Source organism: Phocoena sinus, chromosome 19 (assembly GCF_008692025.1).
Source record: "Phocoena sinus isolate mPhoSin1 chromosome 19, mPhoSin1.pri, whole genome shotgun sequence".
Classification (NCBI taxonomy): Eukaryota; Metazoa; Chordata; class Mammalia; order Artiodactyla; family Phocoenidae; genus Phocoena; species Phocoena sinus.
In genome coordinates, this window is record NC_045781.1 from 40153372 (window position 1) to 40174008 (window position 20637).

Below are 20637 nucleotides of genomic sequence, written 5' to 3' on the forward strand. Positions count from 1 at the left end.
AGCCCAGCCATTTGTAATCTTAACCAGGTCTCCAGAGGAAGGTGGTCCAGACACCACATCCTTCAAAAATTACAAGATTAGAAAGGTTTAGAAATAAAATCCCCACCATCAGACAACTGATGGTGTAGGGGAGAGGGGTGCAGAGGGGCTCCTGGGCCTGGAGCTGGGTAAAAGGGGTACTTCCAGGCAAATAGGGTTGGTCAGAGATGAGCAGACTGAGGGTAAGAAAGCAGGTGAGCACAGCCGGGAGGAGGCAGGCACCTGGGATGCAGGAGAGCAAGCAAGTCACCACCAGACTAGGCAGGATGGCAGAAGTGGCCTCCAGTGCCTTGAAGGAGGAAGGATTTTGACCTGGGGAGATGGACATGGGCATACCAGGTACAGGAGACAGTTTGAGACAAGACTTGTGATCAGATGAGTTTTCCAGGCCTGTGTAAGAGCTGGTCAGGAAGGCTGTGATGCCTCTAGAAGGTCTTGAAGACCACACTAAGGAGTCTGGAGTTATTCAGGCCAGAGGTGAGAGAGATCTGGAGGGTTTAGGGTATGTGTCAACTTAACTGTCTGGGGCAGTACTAAAAAGGGTATGCAAGGTTTGGGATGGAATGAGGGCAATGATTGTGGATCTCTTATCACTAGGCTCCTTGAGGCACAGAGCTCCCACTTCATTTTTGGTTGAGTCATGTTGGTAAGAAATGCAAAGCTGAGGGAAGGCTGGGGAAGGGGCAGGGGAGGGAGGCCTATCCCCATTTTATGATCTCAGTGGAAAAGGCTGCTGTGAGTAGATTTTGCTGCCAGGAGAGCCACAGAGATGGGCCCCATGAGTCACTGTTCAGTCCTGCAAGCTCAGCCCACAGAGCCTGCTGTGGTCATTGGCACAGGCTGGCTCCAGGCCCAGCCTCCAGTGCTCCCCACTAGGCTCAGTTTGTCCCCATTTCTATCTGTATCTTTGCCATCCTGGGGCTGTGCATCCTGCAGCTCTTTGCCTCTTCTGCATCCCTTTCAGACCGAGCCTCTGAATCTGTCTCCATTTGTGACTCTGGTTTACACCTGGCTCATAAATGGGGCATCTCAGGACAGGGGTAGTGCGACCAGTCTCAGGCACCCCTCAACATTTATTCCAGGCCCTGTGCTAGGTGCTAGAAGTATAGAAGTGGAAGTGGATAAAACACAGTCTCTGTCTTCGCAAAGCTTACAGCATACATTCTATGTAGAGTGAATAAACCAAGGCCTGGCCCTGCTGCTGAATCAGTCTGTCTGCCTGCGCTCAGGGGTTCTGGGGTCATTTATGGCCTGTGGCTTGAGGTCTCTCTTAGCACTGGAGGGGTACATGTGCCTGCCAGCAGGTCCAACCAGCTCTTAGGGCTCACAGGGTGCCTGGCTGGTGGGTGGGGGTGGGCAGACAGTGGGCAGCAGAAGGGGAGGGAGGGAGCTGGAGGCAGTGACTCAGTGGGGTGGCTCTAGGACAGCTGGGGAGGGAGCCAAGGTTGGTCCTGATGCTCGCTGAAGCTAGAGGAGGGTGGGATGAAAGGGCCTGCTGGGGGTTGGGGAAGGAGCAGGACAACTCCAAGGCTCCTCACTCACAGCCAGATTCCCTCATGAAGAAGGCTCCTGGGCAGCTGCTCTGAGAACCTGGACTTGGTGCTGACGTGGCAGCTGCGATGGTGGGGAGGGGAGGACTGCTATTGTTCCCTCTGTGCCTGCTTCTGATGCCCAGGTTCCCTCCTCTGGCAGCCTCCCTGGGCTCATGAAGGAGCTGACTACCTTAGAGCCAGGGAAGCCACTGCACCCACTGCCCTCTCCCCACAAGGAACCAAGGGCCTAAGCATGTTATGGTACAGCAGGCCCACATGCACCAAAGGGACTTCACACCTCAGAGCTGGGAGAGATCTCACAGGTCAACTGTCCAAGTGACTTTCACCAGTTCAGGGTCCCCCAACTGAGGATGAAATGAGGGGCAGGACACGAACACCACCCAAGAGCTAGCAGCAAGGGGACCTTCGACATACAGGATCTTTCCTAGTTCTCGGGGCAATCCCAGGAGGAAAGAATGACTTTCTTTTCTTTTTTCTTCTTTTTTTTTTTTTTTTTTTTTACAGGTGAGTAAGATGAGGCTCAAAGACAACTGAGTTGCTGGAGTTCACCCATCAGGTAAGTGGAAAAGCAAAGCTGGCCCTCTGGTTCCAGAATCTTGACCTCAGTCTCAGCCTCCTCGGTGGGATTTTGTGGGAGGGGTGTGGGGCTGGGGAGGGAGTGTATATGAAAGAAGTGCAGGAACGCAAGCGCAAGCGAGTGGTGGGGCTGGGCCTGGCGGATTGGTGGATTCCTGGCAGGTCTGGGTCAGCTCCCACCACAGAGCCCCCTCCCTGCCTCCTCCTTCTCTCTAACCCAAACAGCAGCCCATCATGGCATAATACAACCTGGCTCTTGGTGCCTGGGACTGAGGACTGGAAGGAAGATGGAGTCTGCAACGGAAGGGCCCCTCCCTCCCACCCTCCATGAAGATACCCCTACTGGCTGCCAGCAGCACCAAGCAGCTGGCCTGGGTTTAGGGTGTCATCCTAGAGGCCTCCTGGGCCCCTGGGCCCACACTTTTCTTCTCCCAGCTGACAGGAACGAGTGCTCCTTGTCTTGCTGAGGGAGGCTGTGGTAGGGCTCCCCGCATCCTGCGTGCATTCAAGAGCAGAAGCGCCCCCTCCCCTACGCCGCCACCCTGCAAGCCCCTTCCCTCAGCCCCAGGCAGACCCCTTGCTCACTCACCCTCGCGCACCTTCGCCGCCTTCCCCAGCGGGGGAGCGCTTCCGGCGCGCTGAGCAGGCGCGGTGGGAAGGCCGTTGGTCGCTGCCCCAACCGGCGAACTGAGAAGCCAAGTCAGAGTCAGCGGGGGCTTGGGCGGCGGCGCGGGGGAGGGCGGTGAAGCTGAGGCGTCCGGGCCCGCGGGGGACGAGGGAGTGGATGGGCCGGGGGCGCTGCAAGAGCCCGCGTTTTCGCGCTTTCCGGCCGGCTCAGGCGGCTGCCGTCGGGCCTGGCGGGTGGGCTGTGGCTGCGTCTTCCGGCCCCCAGGGGGCGGTGCGGCGTGGCGCCCGGTCCTCTGTCGCAGTCGTTCCCGCCCCCGCGGCCAGGAGGCGGCGCCCGTCAACGCCAGGCGCCGCGCCGTACCCGCCGTCGAGGCGGCGGTGTGGTACGTTCGAGGGCTCTGGCTGCCTGGCCTCCCGGGTTCGGGGTTCCCCTTGGCGCGTACCCCGGGCGTGAGCGTGGCGGGCGGGCGGGCGAGCGAGGGAGGGAGCGGGCGCGCGAGTCCCCCGGTGGCGGGGGGAGGGGGGCGCCAGGGTCGGCTGGGCCCACGGGAGCACGAGCACGAGGCAGCGCTCCGCCCACCCCGTGAGCGTCCCACCTGCGTAGGCCCGCCCAGCGTGGCGGCAAGTGAGCGTTCGAGCTTGGGGCGCTCCCGGCGAAGGCCCAAGTGAGCGTGGACCCGCGAGCCGTGAGCTGGGGGGGAGAGACACCGGCTCTTCTCCCCGCTCCTCAGGCCTGAACTGCGGCACTGACTGCGCTCCCTGAGCCGAGCACCAAGACTGGCATCTCCTATGGCCTAGTGCCTTCTACCTGCATCGCCCGCTCAGCCCTACCCGACCATCTTCAACCTGTTTCCTGGATGAGCTGAGACCTCAGTTCACACCGAGGGCTTAGCTCCTCTGCCACTTGCCGGGAGTAGGCCCACCCTTAAGGAAGGGGTGATGGAAGGGCCCCTGGAGGGTGGGGATGAGTCCTCAGCCTCCCAGGGCCACGCCACCGACTGGAGGTTTGCTGTGTGCAGTTTCAGAGATGCCTGGGATGAGGGGGAACCTGCTCTCCAGATGCAGGACCCCAATCCTCTGAGCCCACCAGCAGGGCCAGCCCAGGGGGAAGGGCTACAGGGCAGCCCTCTGCCTGGTGAGCTTCAGTCAACTCCAGGACAGAAGGTTGCAGATGGGTCGGGGGATGGCCAGAGGGGTGTTTTAGGAGGTTCCTTAGTCCAGCAGGAGGAACCAGCCTCCTCTGGAATGGAGATCCTCCTATGCCCAATATTCTCCCACCTTAGTCTGGCACAGGGAGAGAATGACAGCCAAGGAGGAGGCTTGGCAGGGGACTCAGTTTCAGGCAGGGCAATGCCAATCCGCTTGGACCCTGAAGGGTTGGACAGTGACCCTGTGAACCTCAGGGATCTTTCTGAGACATCATCAGAGCTACTGGAGGCAGGTAAGGAAGGAAAGTCTTGGAAGGGAGTGAGGGTACCTGGAGGTGGGGAGGCCTCTGACTCTACTCAGGCTAAAGCCCAAGTTCACGTAGGGGTCTCTGGGTAAATGGCCCAATGTAGACCCGAGCCATTTTCCTTCCCAAGACCCCAACGGATCCAGGCTCCTTAAGTCCACTGACTGCCTCCTGGCCCAAGACCTTGCCTGGGAGCTGCTTGCCAGTGGCCTGGCTGCCCTGCCAGGTAACTGGGAGACACTAGAGGCAGAAGAGGTGGGGTGACTTGATTGTGCAGGTGTTCACTGCCTTCTCCGCACAGGCACTCGGGATGTAGAAGGCAGGGCAGTGCTGCTTCTGAGTGCCCATAACCCGGCCTGGCTTCACCCCAAGTGCAGCAGCCATGAACTCATCCGCCTCCTGCTCTACCTGCGAAGCATCCCCAGGTTGCGGGCTGGAGATTGGGGGACAGAACCTGAGCAAGGGGATGGCAGGGCTGTGGAAACAGATACTGAACCAAAGCCTGCTCCTTTAGGCCCAAAGTACAGGCCCTGGGACTGACCGTGTTAGTGGATGCCCGAATTTGTTCCCCAATCTCTTCCCTCTTCTGGGGGCTCAGCCAGCTGCAAGTGAGTACAGGATTATAGCTCTCCTCTTTCCCCCTCACAACCCTTTTTATAGGGTTAGGAGCAGGGCTGAGCTCAGATTCCTTGCAGGAAGCAGCCCCAGGGTCGGTGCACCAGGTGCTGCTAATGGGAAAGATGCCTCAGGAGGTGCCTTCAGGGCTGCAGGTAGGGACTGAGCCATTTGGCCAGGGTGGAGGTGGGGCACTTCCCCACCAGGCCTGAGTCCACTACATCTTCTTTTTCTTCAGTTAGAACAGCTGTCCTCTGATCAGAGCCTGCTGACCCACATCTCCACCTCGGGGTTGCCCACTTCACTAGGAGGAGGCCTGCCTTACTGCCACCAGGCCTGGCTGGGCTTCCGGATGGTCAGTGCACTGGGAGGGGCATAGGGTGGGTAGGCAGGCAATCTGGCCAGCAGAGGAGGCTCCCCTGGGCTGGCTTGAGCAGTGCAGTGGCCTGGGATCCAAGATGCCTGGGACTAGCACTGTGCACTGCCCTGGTCATGCCTGCCTCTGCTCACAGCGTCTGGAAACCCTACAGCAGAGCTGCCGGGTGCTTTGTGCCCTGCTCCAGGGGGCCATTGAGAGCATGAAGGCTGTGCCCCAGCCCATGGAGTCTGGGGTGAGTGTCTCCTTTCAGCACCTCCCCGAATGCTCCCTATCTTCTTCCTCTTCTCCCATGCACACCTCCACTGCCTGTTGCCCTTAATCACAGGAAGTCGGTCGGCTGCTGCAGCAGGCACGGGTCCTGATGCAGCATGTGCTAGACTCACCTCAGTTGGCATGGCTACAGTGCCAGGGAGCCTTGGAGCTGGCATGGCTGAAGCAGGAGGTTCCAGAGGTGACCCTGAGCCCAGACTACAGGTAGGTGCAAGCCCAAATCTTTCCCCAGCCCACCATATCCCATGCCAAGGACTCAGTGGCTGGCTCAGAACCAGCCAGGATTGTGGTCCTAGGACAGGGTGGAGTGGAGCTAGACACTCAGCAGGGGTGCTAAGACATGTACCATGCACCAGGCCTGCAGTGGACGAGGTTGAGGAGCTGTATGGTCGTGTGGATGGATTGCTGCACCAACTGACCCTGCAGAGTAACCAGCGAGTACAAGCACTGGAGTTGGTCCAGATGCTGGAGGCCCAGGAGGGCGAGCTGCACCAGGTGAGAACTATCTGCCCAGGTGGGCGTCACCTTTCGTCTCAAGCATCACCCCTACCCCACAGCAGCTCTCTTTTCTTTCTTTGTACTCCTCCAGATTGAAGTGTGGCTACAGCAGGTGGGTTGGCCAGCACTTGAGGAGCCAAGGGAACCCTCATTGGACATGCTGCTTCAGGCCCAAGGCCCTTTTGGGGACCTGGACCGAATTGCCCAGGTGAGTTTAGTTACTTGTTCATTGAGCACGGAGAGAGAGGGGAATGGGTTGGGGGTGGAGGGAAGGTCTTCACAGAAGTGACTGATGAGGACATGTAGACATCTGTGGAAAAGACCAGGGCTCGCGGGCTGCACTACCAGGCCCGGGCTTGGTGAGCCCAGTCTCTGTCTCCAGGAGCAGGTCAGGCGAGGGGACAAACTTCTGCAGCCATTGGTTGGCTGGGATGCGGCTGAACTGGGCCCCGCTGGGGCCCGCTTTCTGACCCTGCAAGCCCAGCTGACTGACTTCTGTAGGGCTTTAGCCCAGCGGCGGCAGCGGCTGGCGGATGCTGAGAAGCTGTTGCAGCTCTTTAAGCAGGTGGGTGAGGGGTCCCACCCCTGGCTCCAGGCGGTCAGTGAAGCCAGAGGGGCGGCTGCTTGGCTGTACGACAGCTTGGGCTTTGTTGTATACCTTGCCTGTTTTCTTTTCTTGTCTTCAGTCTGACCCCAAAATCCTACCACTGAGGATGCAGCCTGGGGCCAACATTCTGTGGGGATGGGGGGAGGTAGAGGAGAAGGCTCAGCAGTCTTGGTGGGATCCTTCCTCAATGCCTATCTGGCTTTGGTGTTGCAGGCCTTGATGTGGGCTGAGGAGGGGCAGCGGGTGTTGGCAGAGCTGGAACAGGAACGCCCAGGGGTTGTGCTGCAACGGCTGCAGTTGCATTGGACCAAGCATCCTGACTTGCCTCCTGCCCACTTCCGAAAGATGTGGGCTCTAGCCACAGGGCTGGGATCTGAGGGTATCCGCCAGGAGTGCCGCTGGGCCTGGGCGCGGTGCCAGGACACCTGGCTGGCCCTGGACCAGAAGTTGGAAGCTGCTGTGAAGCCACCACTGACAGGTAGCACCGCTAGCTTGTGTGTCAGCCGGGTGCTGGCTGTACCTGCTACCCCTCCCCTGAGGAAGGCATACAGCCTTGATCGGAATCTGGGACTGAGTCTCAGAGAATCTGCCCACCACTGCCACCATGAGGCCATTGTGGCTGCCTGCCAAAGACCAGAGGCTGGAGTTGGTGCCCAGTCAGGGTCATGCCCCACCATGCCTCTGCCAGGTGGCTCTGAACCCAGGAGTCCCAACAGGTAGGCAGTGAGCAGGGCGGGGAGGGCAGTGTGGCAGGGCAGATGTCTTGGGTCCTGATTCCACCTACCTGGTAGACTCCAGCTGGTGTTGGCGGAGATGGTGGCTACAGAGCGGGAGTATGTCCGTGCTCTTGACTATACCATGGAGAACTACTTCCCCGAGCTGGATCGCCCTGATGTGCCCCAGGGCCTCCGTGGCCAGCGCACCCACCTCTTTGGCAACCTGGAGAAGCTGCGGGACTTCCACCGCCATTTCTTCTTGCGTGAGCTGGAGGCCTGTACCCAGCACCCACCCCGGGTGGCCTATGCTTTCCTGCGCCATGTAAGCTCCTCAGGCCGTACAGGCCCTGGCTGATTCTGCCACATTCAACAGAGAGCTACTGGGCACGTGCTTGGGGTCAGGCCCTGTGATGGGTACAGCTATGAGCAGGACCAACCGGTCCCTGTTTTTCAGGGTGCTCTTAGTTTAGTAGAGGAGACATAAAAGTAAAAAAGATAATTCCATGTTATAGTTGAGGTTACGGGGGAAAAATGGGATAGATAGGTGATTGTGAGTTAGCAGCAAGGCAGAGGTATCCCCTTTAGAGAGAGCAATTAGAGAGGCCGCTTAGAGGAGCTGATGTTTGAGCTAAGGCCAGAGGGAGGGGCTGCAGTCAGAGCATTCCACCCAGAGGAAAGATCAAGTGCAAAGCCCTGGGCAGGAAAGAGGCCCAGTGGTCAAGGAAGAGAGAAGTCAGTGTAGCATAGTGTAGTGAGCAAGGGAAGGTGTAGTCTGAGGTGAGGTGAGATTAGAGCACTGCTCTCAGAGCTGTGGGAGCAGCAAAGCTGTATGCAGGACTTCTTCCCCAGAGGGCCTGAGGGCAAGCCCCTCTCCGCACAGTGTCTCTTGCCAGATTACCCGTCATTCAAAGCAGGGCACATTGGCTCTGTGTGGGGAGGCCTCCTCGGGACCTTTAGGCATTTTGGTCCTCCCAAACTGAGAGTGGTTTGGCCCCCTTGGATGCTGGCCCATTTGCACCAGACCAAGCTGTGTATCTTTGCAGAGGGTGCAGTTTGGGATGTACGCACTCTACAGCAAGAATAAACCATGCTCCGATGCCCTGATGACCAGCTATGGTCACATCTTTTTCAGGGTAGGTGAGCGTGAGACTGTAGTGGGAGGGGGGGATGGAGCAGGTAACCTGAAGCTCCCTGACGGTCTCTTACACACCTGGCAGGACAAGCAGCAAGCACTGGGGGACCACTTGGACTTGGCCTCCTATCTGCTGAAGCCCATCCAGCGCATGAGCAAGTACACACTGCTGCTGCAAGAGCTGGCACGGGCCTGCGGGGGAACCGTGCCAGAGCTGAGTGCCCTGCGGGCTGCCCAGAGCCTCGTGCGCTTCCAGCTGCGACACGGCAATGACTTGCTAGCCATGGATGCCATCCAGGGCTGTGACGTGAGTCATCGCAGGCTGTGGTGGGCAGGGGCAGTGGGTGTGAAGGGAGGGGGCAGAAGAGGCTGGGAACCCACTGGGCCCCAACTTGGCAGGTCAACCTCAAGGAACAGGGGCAGTTGGTCCGACAGGATGAGTTCATGGTGTGCTCTGGGCGCCACAAGTCCCTGCGTCGTGTTTTCCTCTTTGAGGAGCTGTTGCTTTTCAGCAAGCCTCGCCGAGGACCCAAAGGCATCGACACATTTGCCTACAAGCGCTCCTTCAAGGTAGGCCCACCCAACCCCTCCCTCTACCCCCTGCACCCCCAGTGCCTCACTAAGCTCCTTTCCTGGCCACACAGATGGCAGACCTTGGCCTCACTGAGTGCTCTGGGGATAGCAACCTGCGCTTTGAGGTCTGGTTTCGCCGTCGCAAGGCCAGGGACACCTTTGTGCTACAAGCTGCCAGCTTGGCCACGAAGCAGGCTTGGACAGCTGACATCTCCCGCCTGCTCTGGAGGCAGGCTGTCCACAACAAGGGTGGGTCCCTGCCCCATTTCACCCCACACTCCCCTCCTTGGAGAGCTTACATTGTCCCAGAGGGGCCCCAAGGAGGGCCTAGGGACCTGGAAATACTTGGGAGGGTGGAAAAGGTCCCTCAGCAGCAGCCAGCGCAGGGGAAAGAACTCCAAAGTCAGGCAGTCCTGCAGTCAGTCTCAGAATGTGCACACAGTATTAACCTCTGAGTGTCAGAGGCCTCATCTTTAAAAAGAGAATTATGACACCTCATGGGATTGTTGGGAAAGGCTCAGCACACAGGACAATCTGCAGGCTATGGGTGTACAGGAGAGACTAATATAAGGGGAAAGAGTGATAAAGGGCTGGGCTCATGTCCAGATGTCCACTCTCCACCCAGAGGTGCGCATGGCTGAGATGGTGTCCTTGGGTGTGGGGAACAAGGCCTTCCAGGACATCGCCCCCAGCAAAGAAGCTATCAACGACCGCACCGTCAACTATATCCTGAAGTGCCAAGGTAGCAGGCAGGCTGCAGGGGGTTGGGGTGAGGAGAGCTGCACAGGCGGCAACATGGACCTCTGTCAGCCCTAGCCTGCGCTCGCCTCAGGACCTTGGCCCACCTGGGCTCTGGCCTGTCCCAACCTGACCCTCTTTCTCATACAGAAGTTCGCTCTCGGGCCTCCATTGCTGTGGCCCCATTTGACTATGACAGCCCTTACCTGAGGGCCTCAAGCTCCCTTTCTGAAGATCCTGCTTCTTGCTCTGTACTGGGGTCCCTCAACCTGCATCTGTACAGAGACCCAGCTGTTCTGGGCTTCCGCTGGCCCCTGTATTCCACCAGCTTCCCAGAGGAAGCAGTACTGGAGACTGAAGCTGAGCTGGGCAGCCAGCCATCTTTGAGTAGGTCTGGGCTTGGCCAGAGGCAGGAGGGCATGGCTTGGGGTCTGGGCCTCCTCTGCTGACAGCTCACCCAGTCTCCCTTATTAGTTCCTGAGGACTCAGAGGTCTCCTCCCAGTGCCCGTCAGCCAGTGGCTCCAGTGGCTCGGACAGCAGCTGTGTGTCAGGGCAGGCCCTGGGCAGGGGCCTGGAGGACTTGTCCTATGTGAGTTCCATTTAGCCTTATACCCACCAGCCCTTTCTCAGCCCTGCCTGGGCCTATGGCTGCCTTGCTTTTAGGTGGAAATGGGGGTGGTAGGTCAGAGCCATTCCTCAGAGACCCCACCTGGACCCCGAGCCAGGGAAATACATGTTCGTGCCTAGCTTTGCACCACAGGTCTGAGCCTGGGCTTGAAGGTGGGCAGTGGCTCCAGGAGTTGCTAGATCCAAGGAACATCACCTCTCTCAAGATCTGCTATGACCAGGCCATGGGTGGCACCTGGGTCGCTTCCAGCCCACATGCACAGCCCTGTTGACTACCCTTTCTGATGTCTGTGTCATTGGACAGATCAGCAGGGACCTCTCCAGGGGATGCTGGTTGCAGAGCCTAAATGAGCACCCTGATTCTGGGGCCCTGGTCTCATGTCCCCTTTTTCTTTCCCCGTCTCCAGCTCCCACCCCAGTTGTTCCCACCCAGAACAGAGGGTGGGTGTTTGTTTCTATGCTGTAGGCTGGTGGGACATCTAGTGACTGGGCTGCCCCACCTCTCAGTAGGAATACAGGTGGCCCCTCAGTAGGAATACAGGTGGGTTCCTAGCCACTGCTTCCCAACCCCTGGTTTCAAAGCCAAGCTCATCCCTGTTGGACTCTTGTCTGCCCTGGCTCCCTAGGTCCAGGCCCTTCTTTCCTGGGTCAGTTTGGTTATATTGATTGAAAGCTTTTTGAATAGATTTCAGTTTAAGATTATTTCACTGGTTGTAAGGTCTTTGGTGTCTCAGAGACGGAGTCCAGACCCTTGACTTGTGATTTATTCTTTGTTTATAATAAAAAATAAACTAACACACCCTTGGACGGGCACACACATTCTGGGGACATCCCCGGTTAAAATGAACCTTGGTGATGGGATGGGGTGTTTGTGGGTCAGCTTCTCTGGGTACCTTAGCCATCTTGTAAATACTTGCTCAGGAGAGAGTAAGAGACAGACCTCGACAGGCCCCTCTGGATGAGCAGGTCCACACAGCGGCCGTATTTCCTGGCAAATGGCAGCGTGAGCTGGAAGGAAAAGGCTGGTCTTATTCCTGACTTCCTGGCTGTGTGGATGGGGTCCTCCTATCTGGGTCGGGGCAGGGTCAAGGCAAGGCTACTTGATGCTGTTGAGCTCACTTCTGCCTAAAGGCGTCTCACAGACCTGTGGTTTCGAGTGGCTACCAGGGAACACAACAGAATGAATAGAGGGCCAAAAGTGCATGTTTCCTGCCACTGGTTTTCCACTTTCTAGTCGTAGATGCTGACTTCACATTCCACTCAAAAGACTAGGCAGAGGATAGTAACTTGGCACTTTTGTGTTTATAGTGAAAGATGTTATAGTAAGGTACTTGATTACAGAAATGCCAGATTAATGAAAAATTAGCTAAATCTTTTTCACCTACAATGTTAAAATAAAAATGTGAATCCTAAAATTATTTTAAGGAATCAAAAAACAAAGAACCTGAGTCATTCCTTTGCCCTTATTGAACATTTTCCTTTTCTTTGTAAAAACTGCTTTAAAGCAGCTTAAGTGTAAAAGGAATGTACAAAAGTACTGACATCATGGCTGAGTAGGTGAAGTTGGTATCAGTCATTGAAAACATCTATCTGACTCCCAGTAGTTTCTCGGATTTCAGCACCCCAAAACCTTGAGCTTGTAGAATGTGCTTCCCTGAGTATAGTCAGGGTTGTTAGTGATGAAGGCTAAATTGGTAAAATGGGAGGAAAACTACAAAAACCAGTGGCCTGAATACTGCTTTTTGACCACTCTAGACAGGTTAATTTCATCCATTGTTCCTCCCTCCCTGGGACCAGAGACTAGAGGTCTTGCCCGTCTTGCCTTCTGGGCAGCACTGGCCTGGCCCTCATGCAGCAAGACAGTGTACACCTGAGGCATCTGGAGGGTCGCCATTCCCAGTGGGGTGCAGGAGGCCCTCACCTCCACCCAGCTGTACAGATGTTCCTGGGTGTACCGGTCATCCTTGAAGCCAGTGATGGCCAGCAAGTCCACCACAAACTGCTTGGGGCTGATGTTCAGGGTCTGCCAGAAGAGCCCACAGTCAGGCAGGGCTGGGGGCAGCAGTGTGACACACATTTGCTCCCAGCCCCTCAGAGTGGGATGCAGAGCAGGGGCTTCCCTGGGCCTGCAGGAGCTGCAGAGGTCAGAGGATACTATCAGTTCAAACTGCCTCTTGGCCAAGGCTTGGCCCAGATGCTGCTGCCCTGTCTCCCTGTCCCTGTCCTTCTGCCCCTGATCTCTCCCCCTTATTCCCCTGACCCCATATCTTGGCTTGCTTCCTCTTGTCTTGCCTACTTACCGTGGAGGCAAGGGAAAGTAGAGAAGGAACAAGGCCTGAGGCCTATCACACGTACCCACAGCCGGTTGGCCAGGGAGACCACCTTGGCTGTGATGGCTTTGGGGTCCTTTTGCCTGATGGAATCCAGAATGATGTCAGTCAGGAAGCAGTGACATTTCTGTGCGTAAAACATCTCTTCCCAGGACAGAGAGAAACTCAGGAAAGTCACCTCTGTGGAGGAGAGAGTGGATGTGGCCACATCTGCCACGGCTAGAACCTTAGAGCCAGCCCAGAGTAAGGGAGAGGTGTAGGGCTTCCAAGGGAGACTGTATCCCTGAAGTACCCTGGGTGAGGGCTCAGGCATCTCCACAAGGAAGTGCAGGGCCAGGCATGGCTCCAGAGCCTTACCTCGGGGCTGGGGGCTGGCTGTGGGTGGCATGTGTGTGAGGTTGTCCATCTGTGTGGTATAGATGATGCTGTCCTCAAAGAACATGCAGGAGCCATCACTACCCACCACGGGGGGGTGGGTCACTTTGAGGATGACCCCTGTGCTGTCCACCTCACTGGCCTCAGGCAGAGACTGCTCAGGGGCAGGACTTTCTGTGGAAACAACATGGGGAGAGGGCTCTCCTTAAGCCACCTCAGAGCCCAAGCAGGGAGGAGACCTCTGGCAACAGACCAGTACAGTCAGTCACGAGCCTTTGCCTCCAGCTTCTCAGAAGTGGTACCCTGGACTGGCAGGGGCATGTTCTGGCTCTCCTCTCTACATTGCCCTTGAATCACTGCAAGCCAAATCCTGAATTTCAGAACTCCAAGAAACTTTCCAAATCCTCTGTTGAACTAGGACTGGTAGTAAATAGAGCTGATAACCCAGCTGGGGACTGGAAATCTTAGTAAAATTATGAGAGGAGCTTTTGTGGGGAGTTGCTGATGCATGTCCATTCTGAAGAATATGCTTGAGGGACTTCCCTGGTGGCACAGTGGTTAAGAATCTGCCTGCCAATGCAGGGGACACAGGTTTGATTCCTACTCCGGGAAGATCCCATGTGCCGCAGAGCAACTAAGCCTGCGTGCCACAACTACTGCGCCTGCGCTCTAGAGCCCTCGAGCCACAACTACTGAAGCCCACGTACCTAGAGCCTGTGCTCTGCAACAACAGAAACCACTGCAATGAGAAGCCCAGCCACTGCAATGAAGAGTAGCCCCCGCCCGCTACAACTAGAGAAAGCCCGTGCACAGCAACAAAGACCCAACGCAGCCAAAAATAAATTATTTTAAAAAAAAAAAGAATTGGCCTGCACATGCAGGGGACCTGGGTTCGATCCCTGTTCCGGGAAGATCCCACATGCCGCGGAGCAGCTAAGCCTGTGCGCCACAACTACTGAGCCTGTGCTCTAGAGCCCTCAAGCCACAACTACTGAGCCCGCATGCTGCAACTCCTGAAGCCCACGGTCCTAGAGCCCATGCTCCGCAACAAGAGAAGCCACCGCAATGAGAAAGCCTACACACTGCAATTAAGAGTAGCCCCAGCTTGCAACGACTAGAGAAAGCTTGTGTGCAGCAACAAAGACCAGCGCAGCCAAAAATAATTTTAAAAAATATATGCTTGAGAAACCAACTTGAGGCTCACAGGTGGGACCCAAGAAGACACCTCCAAGCAGGGCCTGAGCCACTAAAAGGGAAAATGACAGAATACTGGAGGAAGGACTTTGAAGGAGCAGAGGAAACAGTCCGTCATAGCAGTTCTCAGCTCACTTCTCTGGGCTGCTCCATACTTCCCCACCACACACACACCTGTCTATTCAGCCCAGTCCCCATATACCCTCCTGTCTTCTGGACTTCTCCCCTTGGATGTCCATCAGTACCTCACATGCAATGTGTCATCTTCCCCAAGTCCTACTTCTCTTGTCCCTCCTACCTCAGTAACCATCCACCCCCTTGCAATCACCCAAACCAGAAACCTGCCCCCTCCTTGGCCTGATACTTTCCTGCTTCTTCCAACTGCCTAACTTGTTTCATCTAGAATGATCTTGGCATTTCTAACACGTATCCTCCTGCTGCTGCATTTCCTCTGCCCTGGAACAAACTTTCTAAATGCACACCTGACTGCTTGCTTCCTTATTTAGAATGCTTCAGTGGCTGTCCACTCCCTTTAGGATCAGAACAAACTGCTAGGTCCTGAACCTGACCCACAAGACCTGTCCTGATTTCCTTATGTCTTCAGCCTTATCTCTTTATCACTTCATGTGAAGCCTGGTCTCCAGCTGCTAGACGCATGACTTGTGTTTCCTCAAGCACCCAAGGCTTCTCCTTCTTTCCCCTGCTGACTCCTCAGCCCCCAACCCTTCTCTGTGCTCCTATCACTTTATAGGCACTTCCTCCCATATGCCTCAAGTAGTTTCTCAAGCCCCCAAGTCATGCCAGTGTGTCTGTCATTTCTGGGTCTTCTGCTTGGCATCAGTGAGTGCAGAGCTCTAGTTCCCCCTTAATCACTGACTCACTCTGTGGTCTTGGCCAAGGTTTGCCTTCTCTGTTGTAAATGAGAATTAGGTCAAGGATGGGACAGGACTCACCTCTCTCCTTTGGGCTCTGCTTGCCCCAGTCCTTCAAGGTGACAGCTCTTTTCATGGGGAAGTATGGCTTAAAAGTTGGCTCTGGCTCCTTGTCTTTGGTTCCAGCTCCAGCCCCTGCCTGTGGGCCTGGGTCCTTCTCTGAGGCTGTGTAATGGCCTTTCCAGGAAGCTGAGGTGCTGGGCTGGGAAACAGCCTCACCTCCTGAGGGGAGCTTCAGGGTGGCTTCCTCCAAGGAGCTGCTCGGGGGGCCTGGCAGTGGCTGGAATTCCCATTGTTTGCAATTGACCATGTCCCATTCCCTTACCAGGGAGATGAGTTTTTGCATGGGGGTGACAGGAGGGTCTTTGCTTTCAGATTTCTGTGTGAGGTTGACTGTGGTACACTTCTTCTTGGGAGGACTCTCAGGGTGGGCCCCCCAGTGTCTAGGGTTGGCACATAGACCAGGACAGTGTGAGTATGTGCTGGGATTACCCGCCCTCTTGGCACCTCGGCATAGGGACACCTGGATTGTCCGGAAGTACTGCTCAGCCTCCTCTATCTGGCTGGACCTGGCCAGGGTCTCCTTGGCCTTGTTCCGTGGAGTCCTGTCACTGCAGTCTTGGAACTCCATAGGCATGCAAGCTGTGGTCTGGAGAGGGAGGGCACAGCAGCTCTGTGCATTTTGTGCTTCCACATCGAAGCCTTACCCAAGATCTCATAAGCTGGGTCTCTAAGACTTCACTTGCTTACCCAGAACAATCCCATCCCCCACATGGGTCTTACATTTGATATTTGCTCAGTCTGAGTGGGGGTGGTACCAGCCCAGGGTCCTTTCACACACCAAAGGGACATATCAGCATCCCAGGCCACAGGCAGCCAGCATTTCCTGGTGTCTCCCTCCAGGTTCAGAAACCAGTCACTGTGCCAGGAGCCATGTAGGCCCGGCTCTTTCATTTTGCCATAGCCCTCAGTAGCGGTCTGCCCTCTGAGCCCTGTGCTGATGCTCTTTCAGGATAACACCAAACCAAAGAATGCTGGGACTTACTTCTTTGGCATCTCTACTGAACTCCACCAGTGACCCTGGCCCTTCTGTCACCACATGCAGCCTTCTGATGGGAAAAACTTCATTTCCAGATTCTTTCTCCTGGATCCATGACCTGCAGACTCCAAGAGGGTTTGGTTAGTAAGCAGAAGCTTCCACTAGTCCATCGACCAGGTCTGCCCTTTGGCTGGGAGTTAACTAGACAGCAGGGTAGAAGGGGCTTTAAAGGGTTTTGCTTAGGTCCCTGCCCAATCCTGGGCCTGCTCCACCCCCTTAACTCTAAGGAGAACAGGTCCTACTGGGAGGTGAGACTTAGGACAGGATTCCCAAGAGGAATATAAAGGTTCAAACTTTAGAACATGGTGTCAGGAGCAGTTTCCTTACTTGTATGCCTCACATTGGATAAGGGCTTCTGAGAGGGACGGGATGTGGTATTCCTCCACCTCCTGGCAGAGGAGGGGCCATTCCCTGCAAATGACAAGATGTCGCACTGGGCATCTGGGGTGGGAGTGTGGGTGGGGTTATAAGCCTCCAGAGCTGCTGCCTTGAACAGCAGTTCACATGTTGGAAATAATATAATCTCCCTGAAGGCTACAAACTCAAATTTCCGTCTTGAAGAGGGATAGGGTTTCATTATATGATTTCCTTCCTTCACTCACTTAAATTCAGATGGTAAAAATAGTTTTCCAAGTCTCAGGAAGTTGAGAATGTGTCGAAACATTTGGCCATCCCCGTGGATCAGCAGGGTCTGTCCATATGTGATCCAGTACACTCTCTGAGGGTTGGACAGCAGTTCTGGATACTGCAAAGGGTTGGACACCAGACTCTTGTTAGTCTGTTAAAGGGCTACATGCTTATTAAGGGGCAGGTCAGCCTTCTTTTCATTTTCCTAACCATTCTAGAGCAGAGGCTTTGGGATTTCCATCTCCTTATCTTTTTGGCCACAAGGAGCCATAATGAGGAGCAGAGCATCTAGGGAGAAGCACATCATCTCTGCTTCAAGTTTTGCTGGCTCCTAGACCACTCTCTTGAGGCATCTGGAACCTCACCCTATGTCCTGCTCAGTCCAGGCCCCTCAGACTGGCCTCATCCCTACCCAAACTCCTAAAAGCCTTCCCAGAATGCTGCTCATACAATAAAAGCACTTTGGGCCATGGAGCAGAGGGAAGGTCCTTGTTTTAATCAGGTGCTGAAGGCTGTGTATGGGTCAGGTGACAGATTCTTCTCAGCCGCAGAAGCCAAAAGGAGACGAGGGCAGCCTCAGGCCAGCAGTACCTTCAGCAGGGTCTGCAAGGTGGTTGCATACCAGTGGCTTCCAACATAAACTTTGACGATCTGTTGAGGGGAATACACAGTGATTTCTGCCGTCCACTCCTCATCTAAGGAAACCAATGAGAGGGAACACATCACGTGGCCAGAAGGGAAATTAGGTAGGGCATTTTGTCCATTACATGTTAAGACACAATATCTTCATCAGTCATATTCTGTTGCCTAGTCTGAGAAGCAGCAGAAATCCCTGACATCAACCTTTTCTGCTCCTCAGGCCTTCCCTGTGGCTCACCATATGGTTTCCTGGGTGTCAATAGCAGCTTGGAGGGTCAGCTGGTGACTCTGGGTTGGGGGAGGGCCACCAACCCCAAGGGCACTGTTCTTCCCCTGGCCCACCTCTCCCAAGAAAGCTTGGCTAATGTACCTTTCTACCTACCTTGCTAACTGCTTCTGGTTTCTAGCTGGGTGTGTAATTTTCCACATGGCCACTCAGACCGGAGCTAGGAGTCCCTCTGTATGTTTGTGCTTATGGTTTGGCAAATATCATAGAGCCAGCGTCTCATCAAATCACTATCACTTCTATAGAGACCAAGCCTCAAGGCATGTCTGGAGAATGGGGCTTTATTCTGGGAAGATGAACTCATGACCCTTTTCCTGGGGTGACTAGATTTAGGCTTTGTTCTGTATTAAGAACCAGTTTCTAATGAGCTTTGTAATGAATGAAGGGTATATAAATAGATGATATAACCAAGAGGTATATAGATTGTGAACCTCATGAAGATAGAAACTGGGTCTGTTTTGCTCTCTTCTGTACCTCTAGTGTTATCTACTGTCCTGGTATATGGTAGGTGCTCAAATAAGTACTGAATGTTGCTGAATGATAGTAATATAGCATAAATTGATCTAAAACACTTTTTGTTAGGAAACAGTTATAGGCAGCTGGTGAAACAACATTGGCTTTAGACTCAGATTTAAATCCCAGCTTGACCATGATCTAGTAATATAAGCAAGTTACCTCCCAGAGCCTCTGCTTTTTTTGTTAAATGGACCCAGGGATCATTCTTCCCTGGATGGCTGCGAGGACCAAATGGGCATAGCATCGGCTCCCAGAGCCACAGCAGGCATGCCCTTGGGGTCCCATGTGGCCCCCCAACTGGGTCAGTCTGCACAGTTCAGCCTGGACTACTTGAGGCTACCTGTGGGCTTGGGGTGGGGAGGGGTCACCTAACAGGAAAGTTTCCTTTTAGGCGAAACCCACAGATGTTAGTCTAGCTTTCCTTTTCTGTTCCATCTACAGTTCCTGGTTCTAGCCAGCCTTATCTCTCCTCTGTGATCCCCTAGACCCTCCTCTGATGTTGAATTCAAACTGAGAAGCTTCTTTATTTACTGAGCACATCCATGGGTGCCAGAGTCCTCGGCTCCAGATGAGTCTTCAGAGCCACTTTCATTGGCTCATAGGTGATGTCCCTCTTGTCCAGGAAGGCACAGAGCTCGTACACCTCAGAAATGGTCTCAGTCAGGGGCAGCCGGCAAGTCCCCAGCCAGTTCCTGCCCAGAGGAAAGGTCTGTCACAGAGAGCCTCAGCACTGTACCCCAAGGGAGTCCAGCCTGTCACCCTTCCATGTCGAGAATGTCTTGCCCTTACACTAACTCAAGCCTGTGGCCACTAACATCATTTCCTTAACTGGTTTCTGATGACGTCTCATAGGGGGGTATACTTGGACACATAGGCTCACCCTTTTGCAGCTGAGCTTGACCTATTTCAGCAAAGTCCTCTAAATTGACTAATTGCAAGCCTCCAAGCCCTGTCTCAGGTTCCAGAATCCAGGCCAGGGCCCAGTCACTCCATTTTTGCCCCCATAAATATCTGCCCAAGACATCTCAGTCACTATGTGGCAGCCTGTCACGGTTTGGGAGATTACTGATACCTTGTATGCCCAGGAAACCCCCCACCTCCAAAGGCACTTGTCTTTGCCCTCTGTGCCCTGTGACATCAGGGGTGGGACATCTCCGGGAGAAATGGATGGTGTGGGCCACAAATGAGAGTTTTGGGGTAAGACAGTGTTTGGGGTTGGCTGACCCTCTCCCCAGGTGCTCAGGAAAACCCACTTCTATCTTTAGTTTTGGTACCAGTGTATTTAGTGAGCCTAAGAGAGTTGCCCTACTCTGAACCTGTTTACCTTTCTATAAAACAGGATTAGGGGGCTTCCCTGGTGGCTCAGTGGTAGAGAATCTGCCTGTCAATGCAGGGGACACGGGTTTGAGCCCTGGTCTGGGAAGATCCCACATGCCGCGGAGCAACTAGGCCCATGAGCCACAACTACTGAGTCTGCGCGTCTGGAGCCTGTGCTCCGCAACAAGAGAGGCCGCGACAGTGAGAGGCCCGCGCACTGCGATGAAGAGTGGCCCCTGCTTGCCGCAGCTAGAGAAAGCCCTCGCATAGAAACGAAGACCCAACACAGCCAAAAATAAAAAATATATATTACTCAGCCATAAAAAGAAACGAAATTGAGCTATTTGTAATGAGGTGGATAGACTTAGAGTCTGTCATACAGAGTGAAGTAAGTCAGAAAGAAAAAGACAAATACCGTATGCTAACACATATATGTGGAATTTAAGAAAAAAAATAATGTCATGAAGAACCTAGGGGTAAGACAGGAATAAAGACACAGACCTACTGGAGAACGGACTTGAGGATATGGGGAGGGGGAAGGGTGAGCTGTGACAGGGCGAGAGAGAGGCATGGACACATATACACTAACAAATGTAAGGTAGATAGCTAGTGGGAAGCAGCCGCATGGCACAGGGATATTGGCTCGGTGCTTTGTGACTGCCTGGAGGGGTGGGATAGGGAGGGTGGGAGGGAGGGAGACACAAGAGGGAAGAGATATGGGAACATATGTATATGTATAACTGATTCACTTTGTTATAAAGCAGAAACTAACACACCATTGTAAAGCAATTATACCCCAATAAAGATGTTAAATATATATATATTAATTAATTAATTAAATAAAAAGACCTAAGAAGAAATACATGGCAAATATCTAAAAAAACCCCCAAAAAACAGGATTAGGGGCTTCCCTGGTGG

At 54.5% G+C, this 20637-nt stretch overlaps 2 protein-coding genes across 17 annotated transcripts in view; one reads left to right on the forward strand and one right to left on the reverse strand.

Moving 5' to 3' along the window:
* The first annotated feature begins 1540 nt into the window (after positions 1 to 1540).
* Positions 1541 to 19787, forward strand: PLEKHG4 (pleckstrin homology and RhoGEF domain containing G4). Of its 10 annotated transcripts, none has more exons than XM_032613666.1 (22): positions 1541 to 1661; positions 2097 to 2148; positions 3527 to 4236; positions 4379 to 4474; positions 4550 to 4673; positions 4763 to 4856; positions 4944 to 5018; positions 5102 to 5218; positions 5376 to 5474; positions 5568 to 5716; positions 5869 to 6007; positions 6102 to 6218; positions 6393 to 6575; positions 6831 to 7333; positions 7409 to 7655; positions 8377 to 8466; positions 8551 to 8772; positions 8865 to 9035; positions 9110 to 9287; positions 9664 to 9780; positions 9927 to 10163; positions 10251 to 11182. In XM_032613666.1, the coding sequence occupies exons 3-22, from the start codon at positions 3735 to 3737 to the stop codon at positions 10379 to 10381; spliced, it is 3591 nt and encodes a 1196-aa protein (XP_032469557.1). In that variant the 5' UTR covers positions 1541 to 1661; positions 2097 to 2148; positions 3527 to 3734; the 3' UTR covers positions 10382 to 11182. The 10 variants fall into 10 exon arrangements, 7 of the variants coding, with proteins under 7 accessions (XP_032469557.1, XP_032469558.1, XP_032469556.1 ...); XM_032613667.1 differs by lacking the exon at positions 1541 to 1661 and adding an exon at positions 1800 to 1832; XM_032613665.1 differs by lacking the exons at positions 1541 to 1661; positions 2097 to 2148 and adding an exon at positions 3040 to 3178.
* Positions 11161 to 20637, reverse strand: part of KCTD19 (potassium channel tetramerization domain containing 19) — a 32323-nt gene continuing 22846 nt past the window's right edge. For 2 of the 7 annotated variants that reach the window (XM_032613681.1, XM_032613680.1), the window contains exons 6-15: positions 18934 to 19094; positions 17553 to 17656; positions 16937 to 17079; positions 16662 to 16745; positions 16281 to 16392; positions 15257 to 15884; positions 13092 to 13283; positions 12760 to 12914; positions 12326 to 12427; positions 11286 to 11412 (exon numbers count right to left, since the gene is read on the reverse strand). In XM_032613681.1, coding sequence (XP_032469572.1) covers positions 11299 to 11412; positions 12326 to 12427; positions 12760 to 12914; positions 13092 to 13283; positions 15257 to 15884; positions 16281 to 16392; positions 16662 to 16745; positions 16937 to 17079; positions 17553 to 17656; positions 18934 to 19094 — 1795 coding nt within the window. In that variant the 3' untranslated portion in view covers positions 11286 to 11298. Of the gene's footprint in view, positions 11413 to 12226; positions 12540 to 12759; positions 12915 to 13091; positions 13284 to 15256; positions 15885 to 16280; positions 16393 to 16661; positions 16746 to 16936; positions 17080 to 17552; positions 17657 to 18933; positions 19095 to 20637 lie in introns of all 7 variants that reach the window. The other 5 variants (XM_032613678.1, XM_032613677.1, XR_004346989.1 and 2 more) reach the window with 5 other exon arrangements.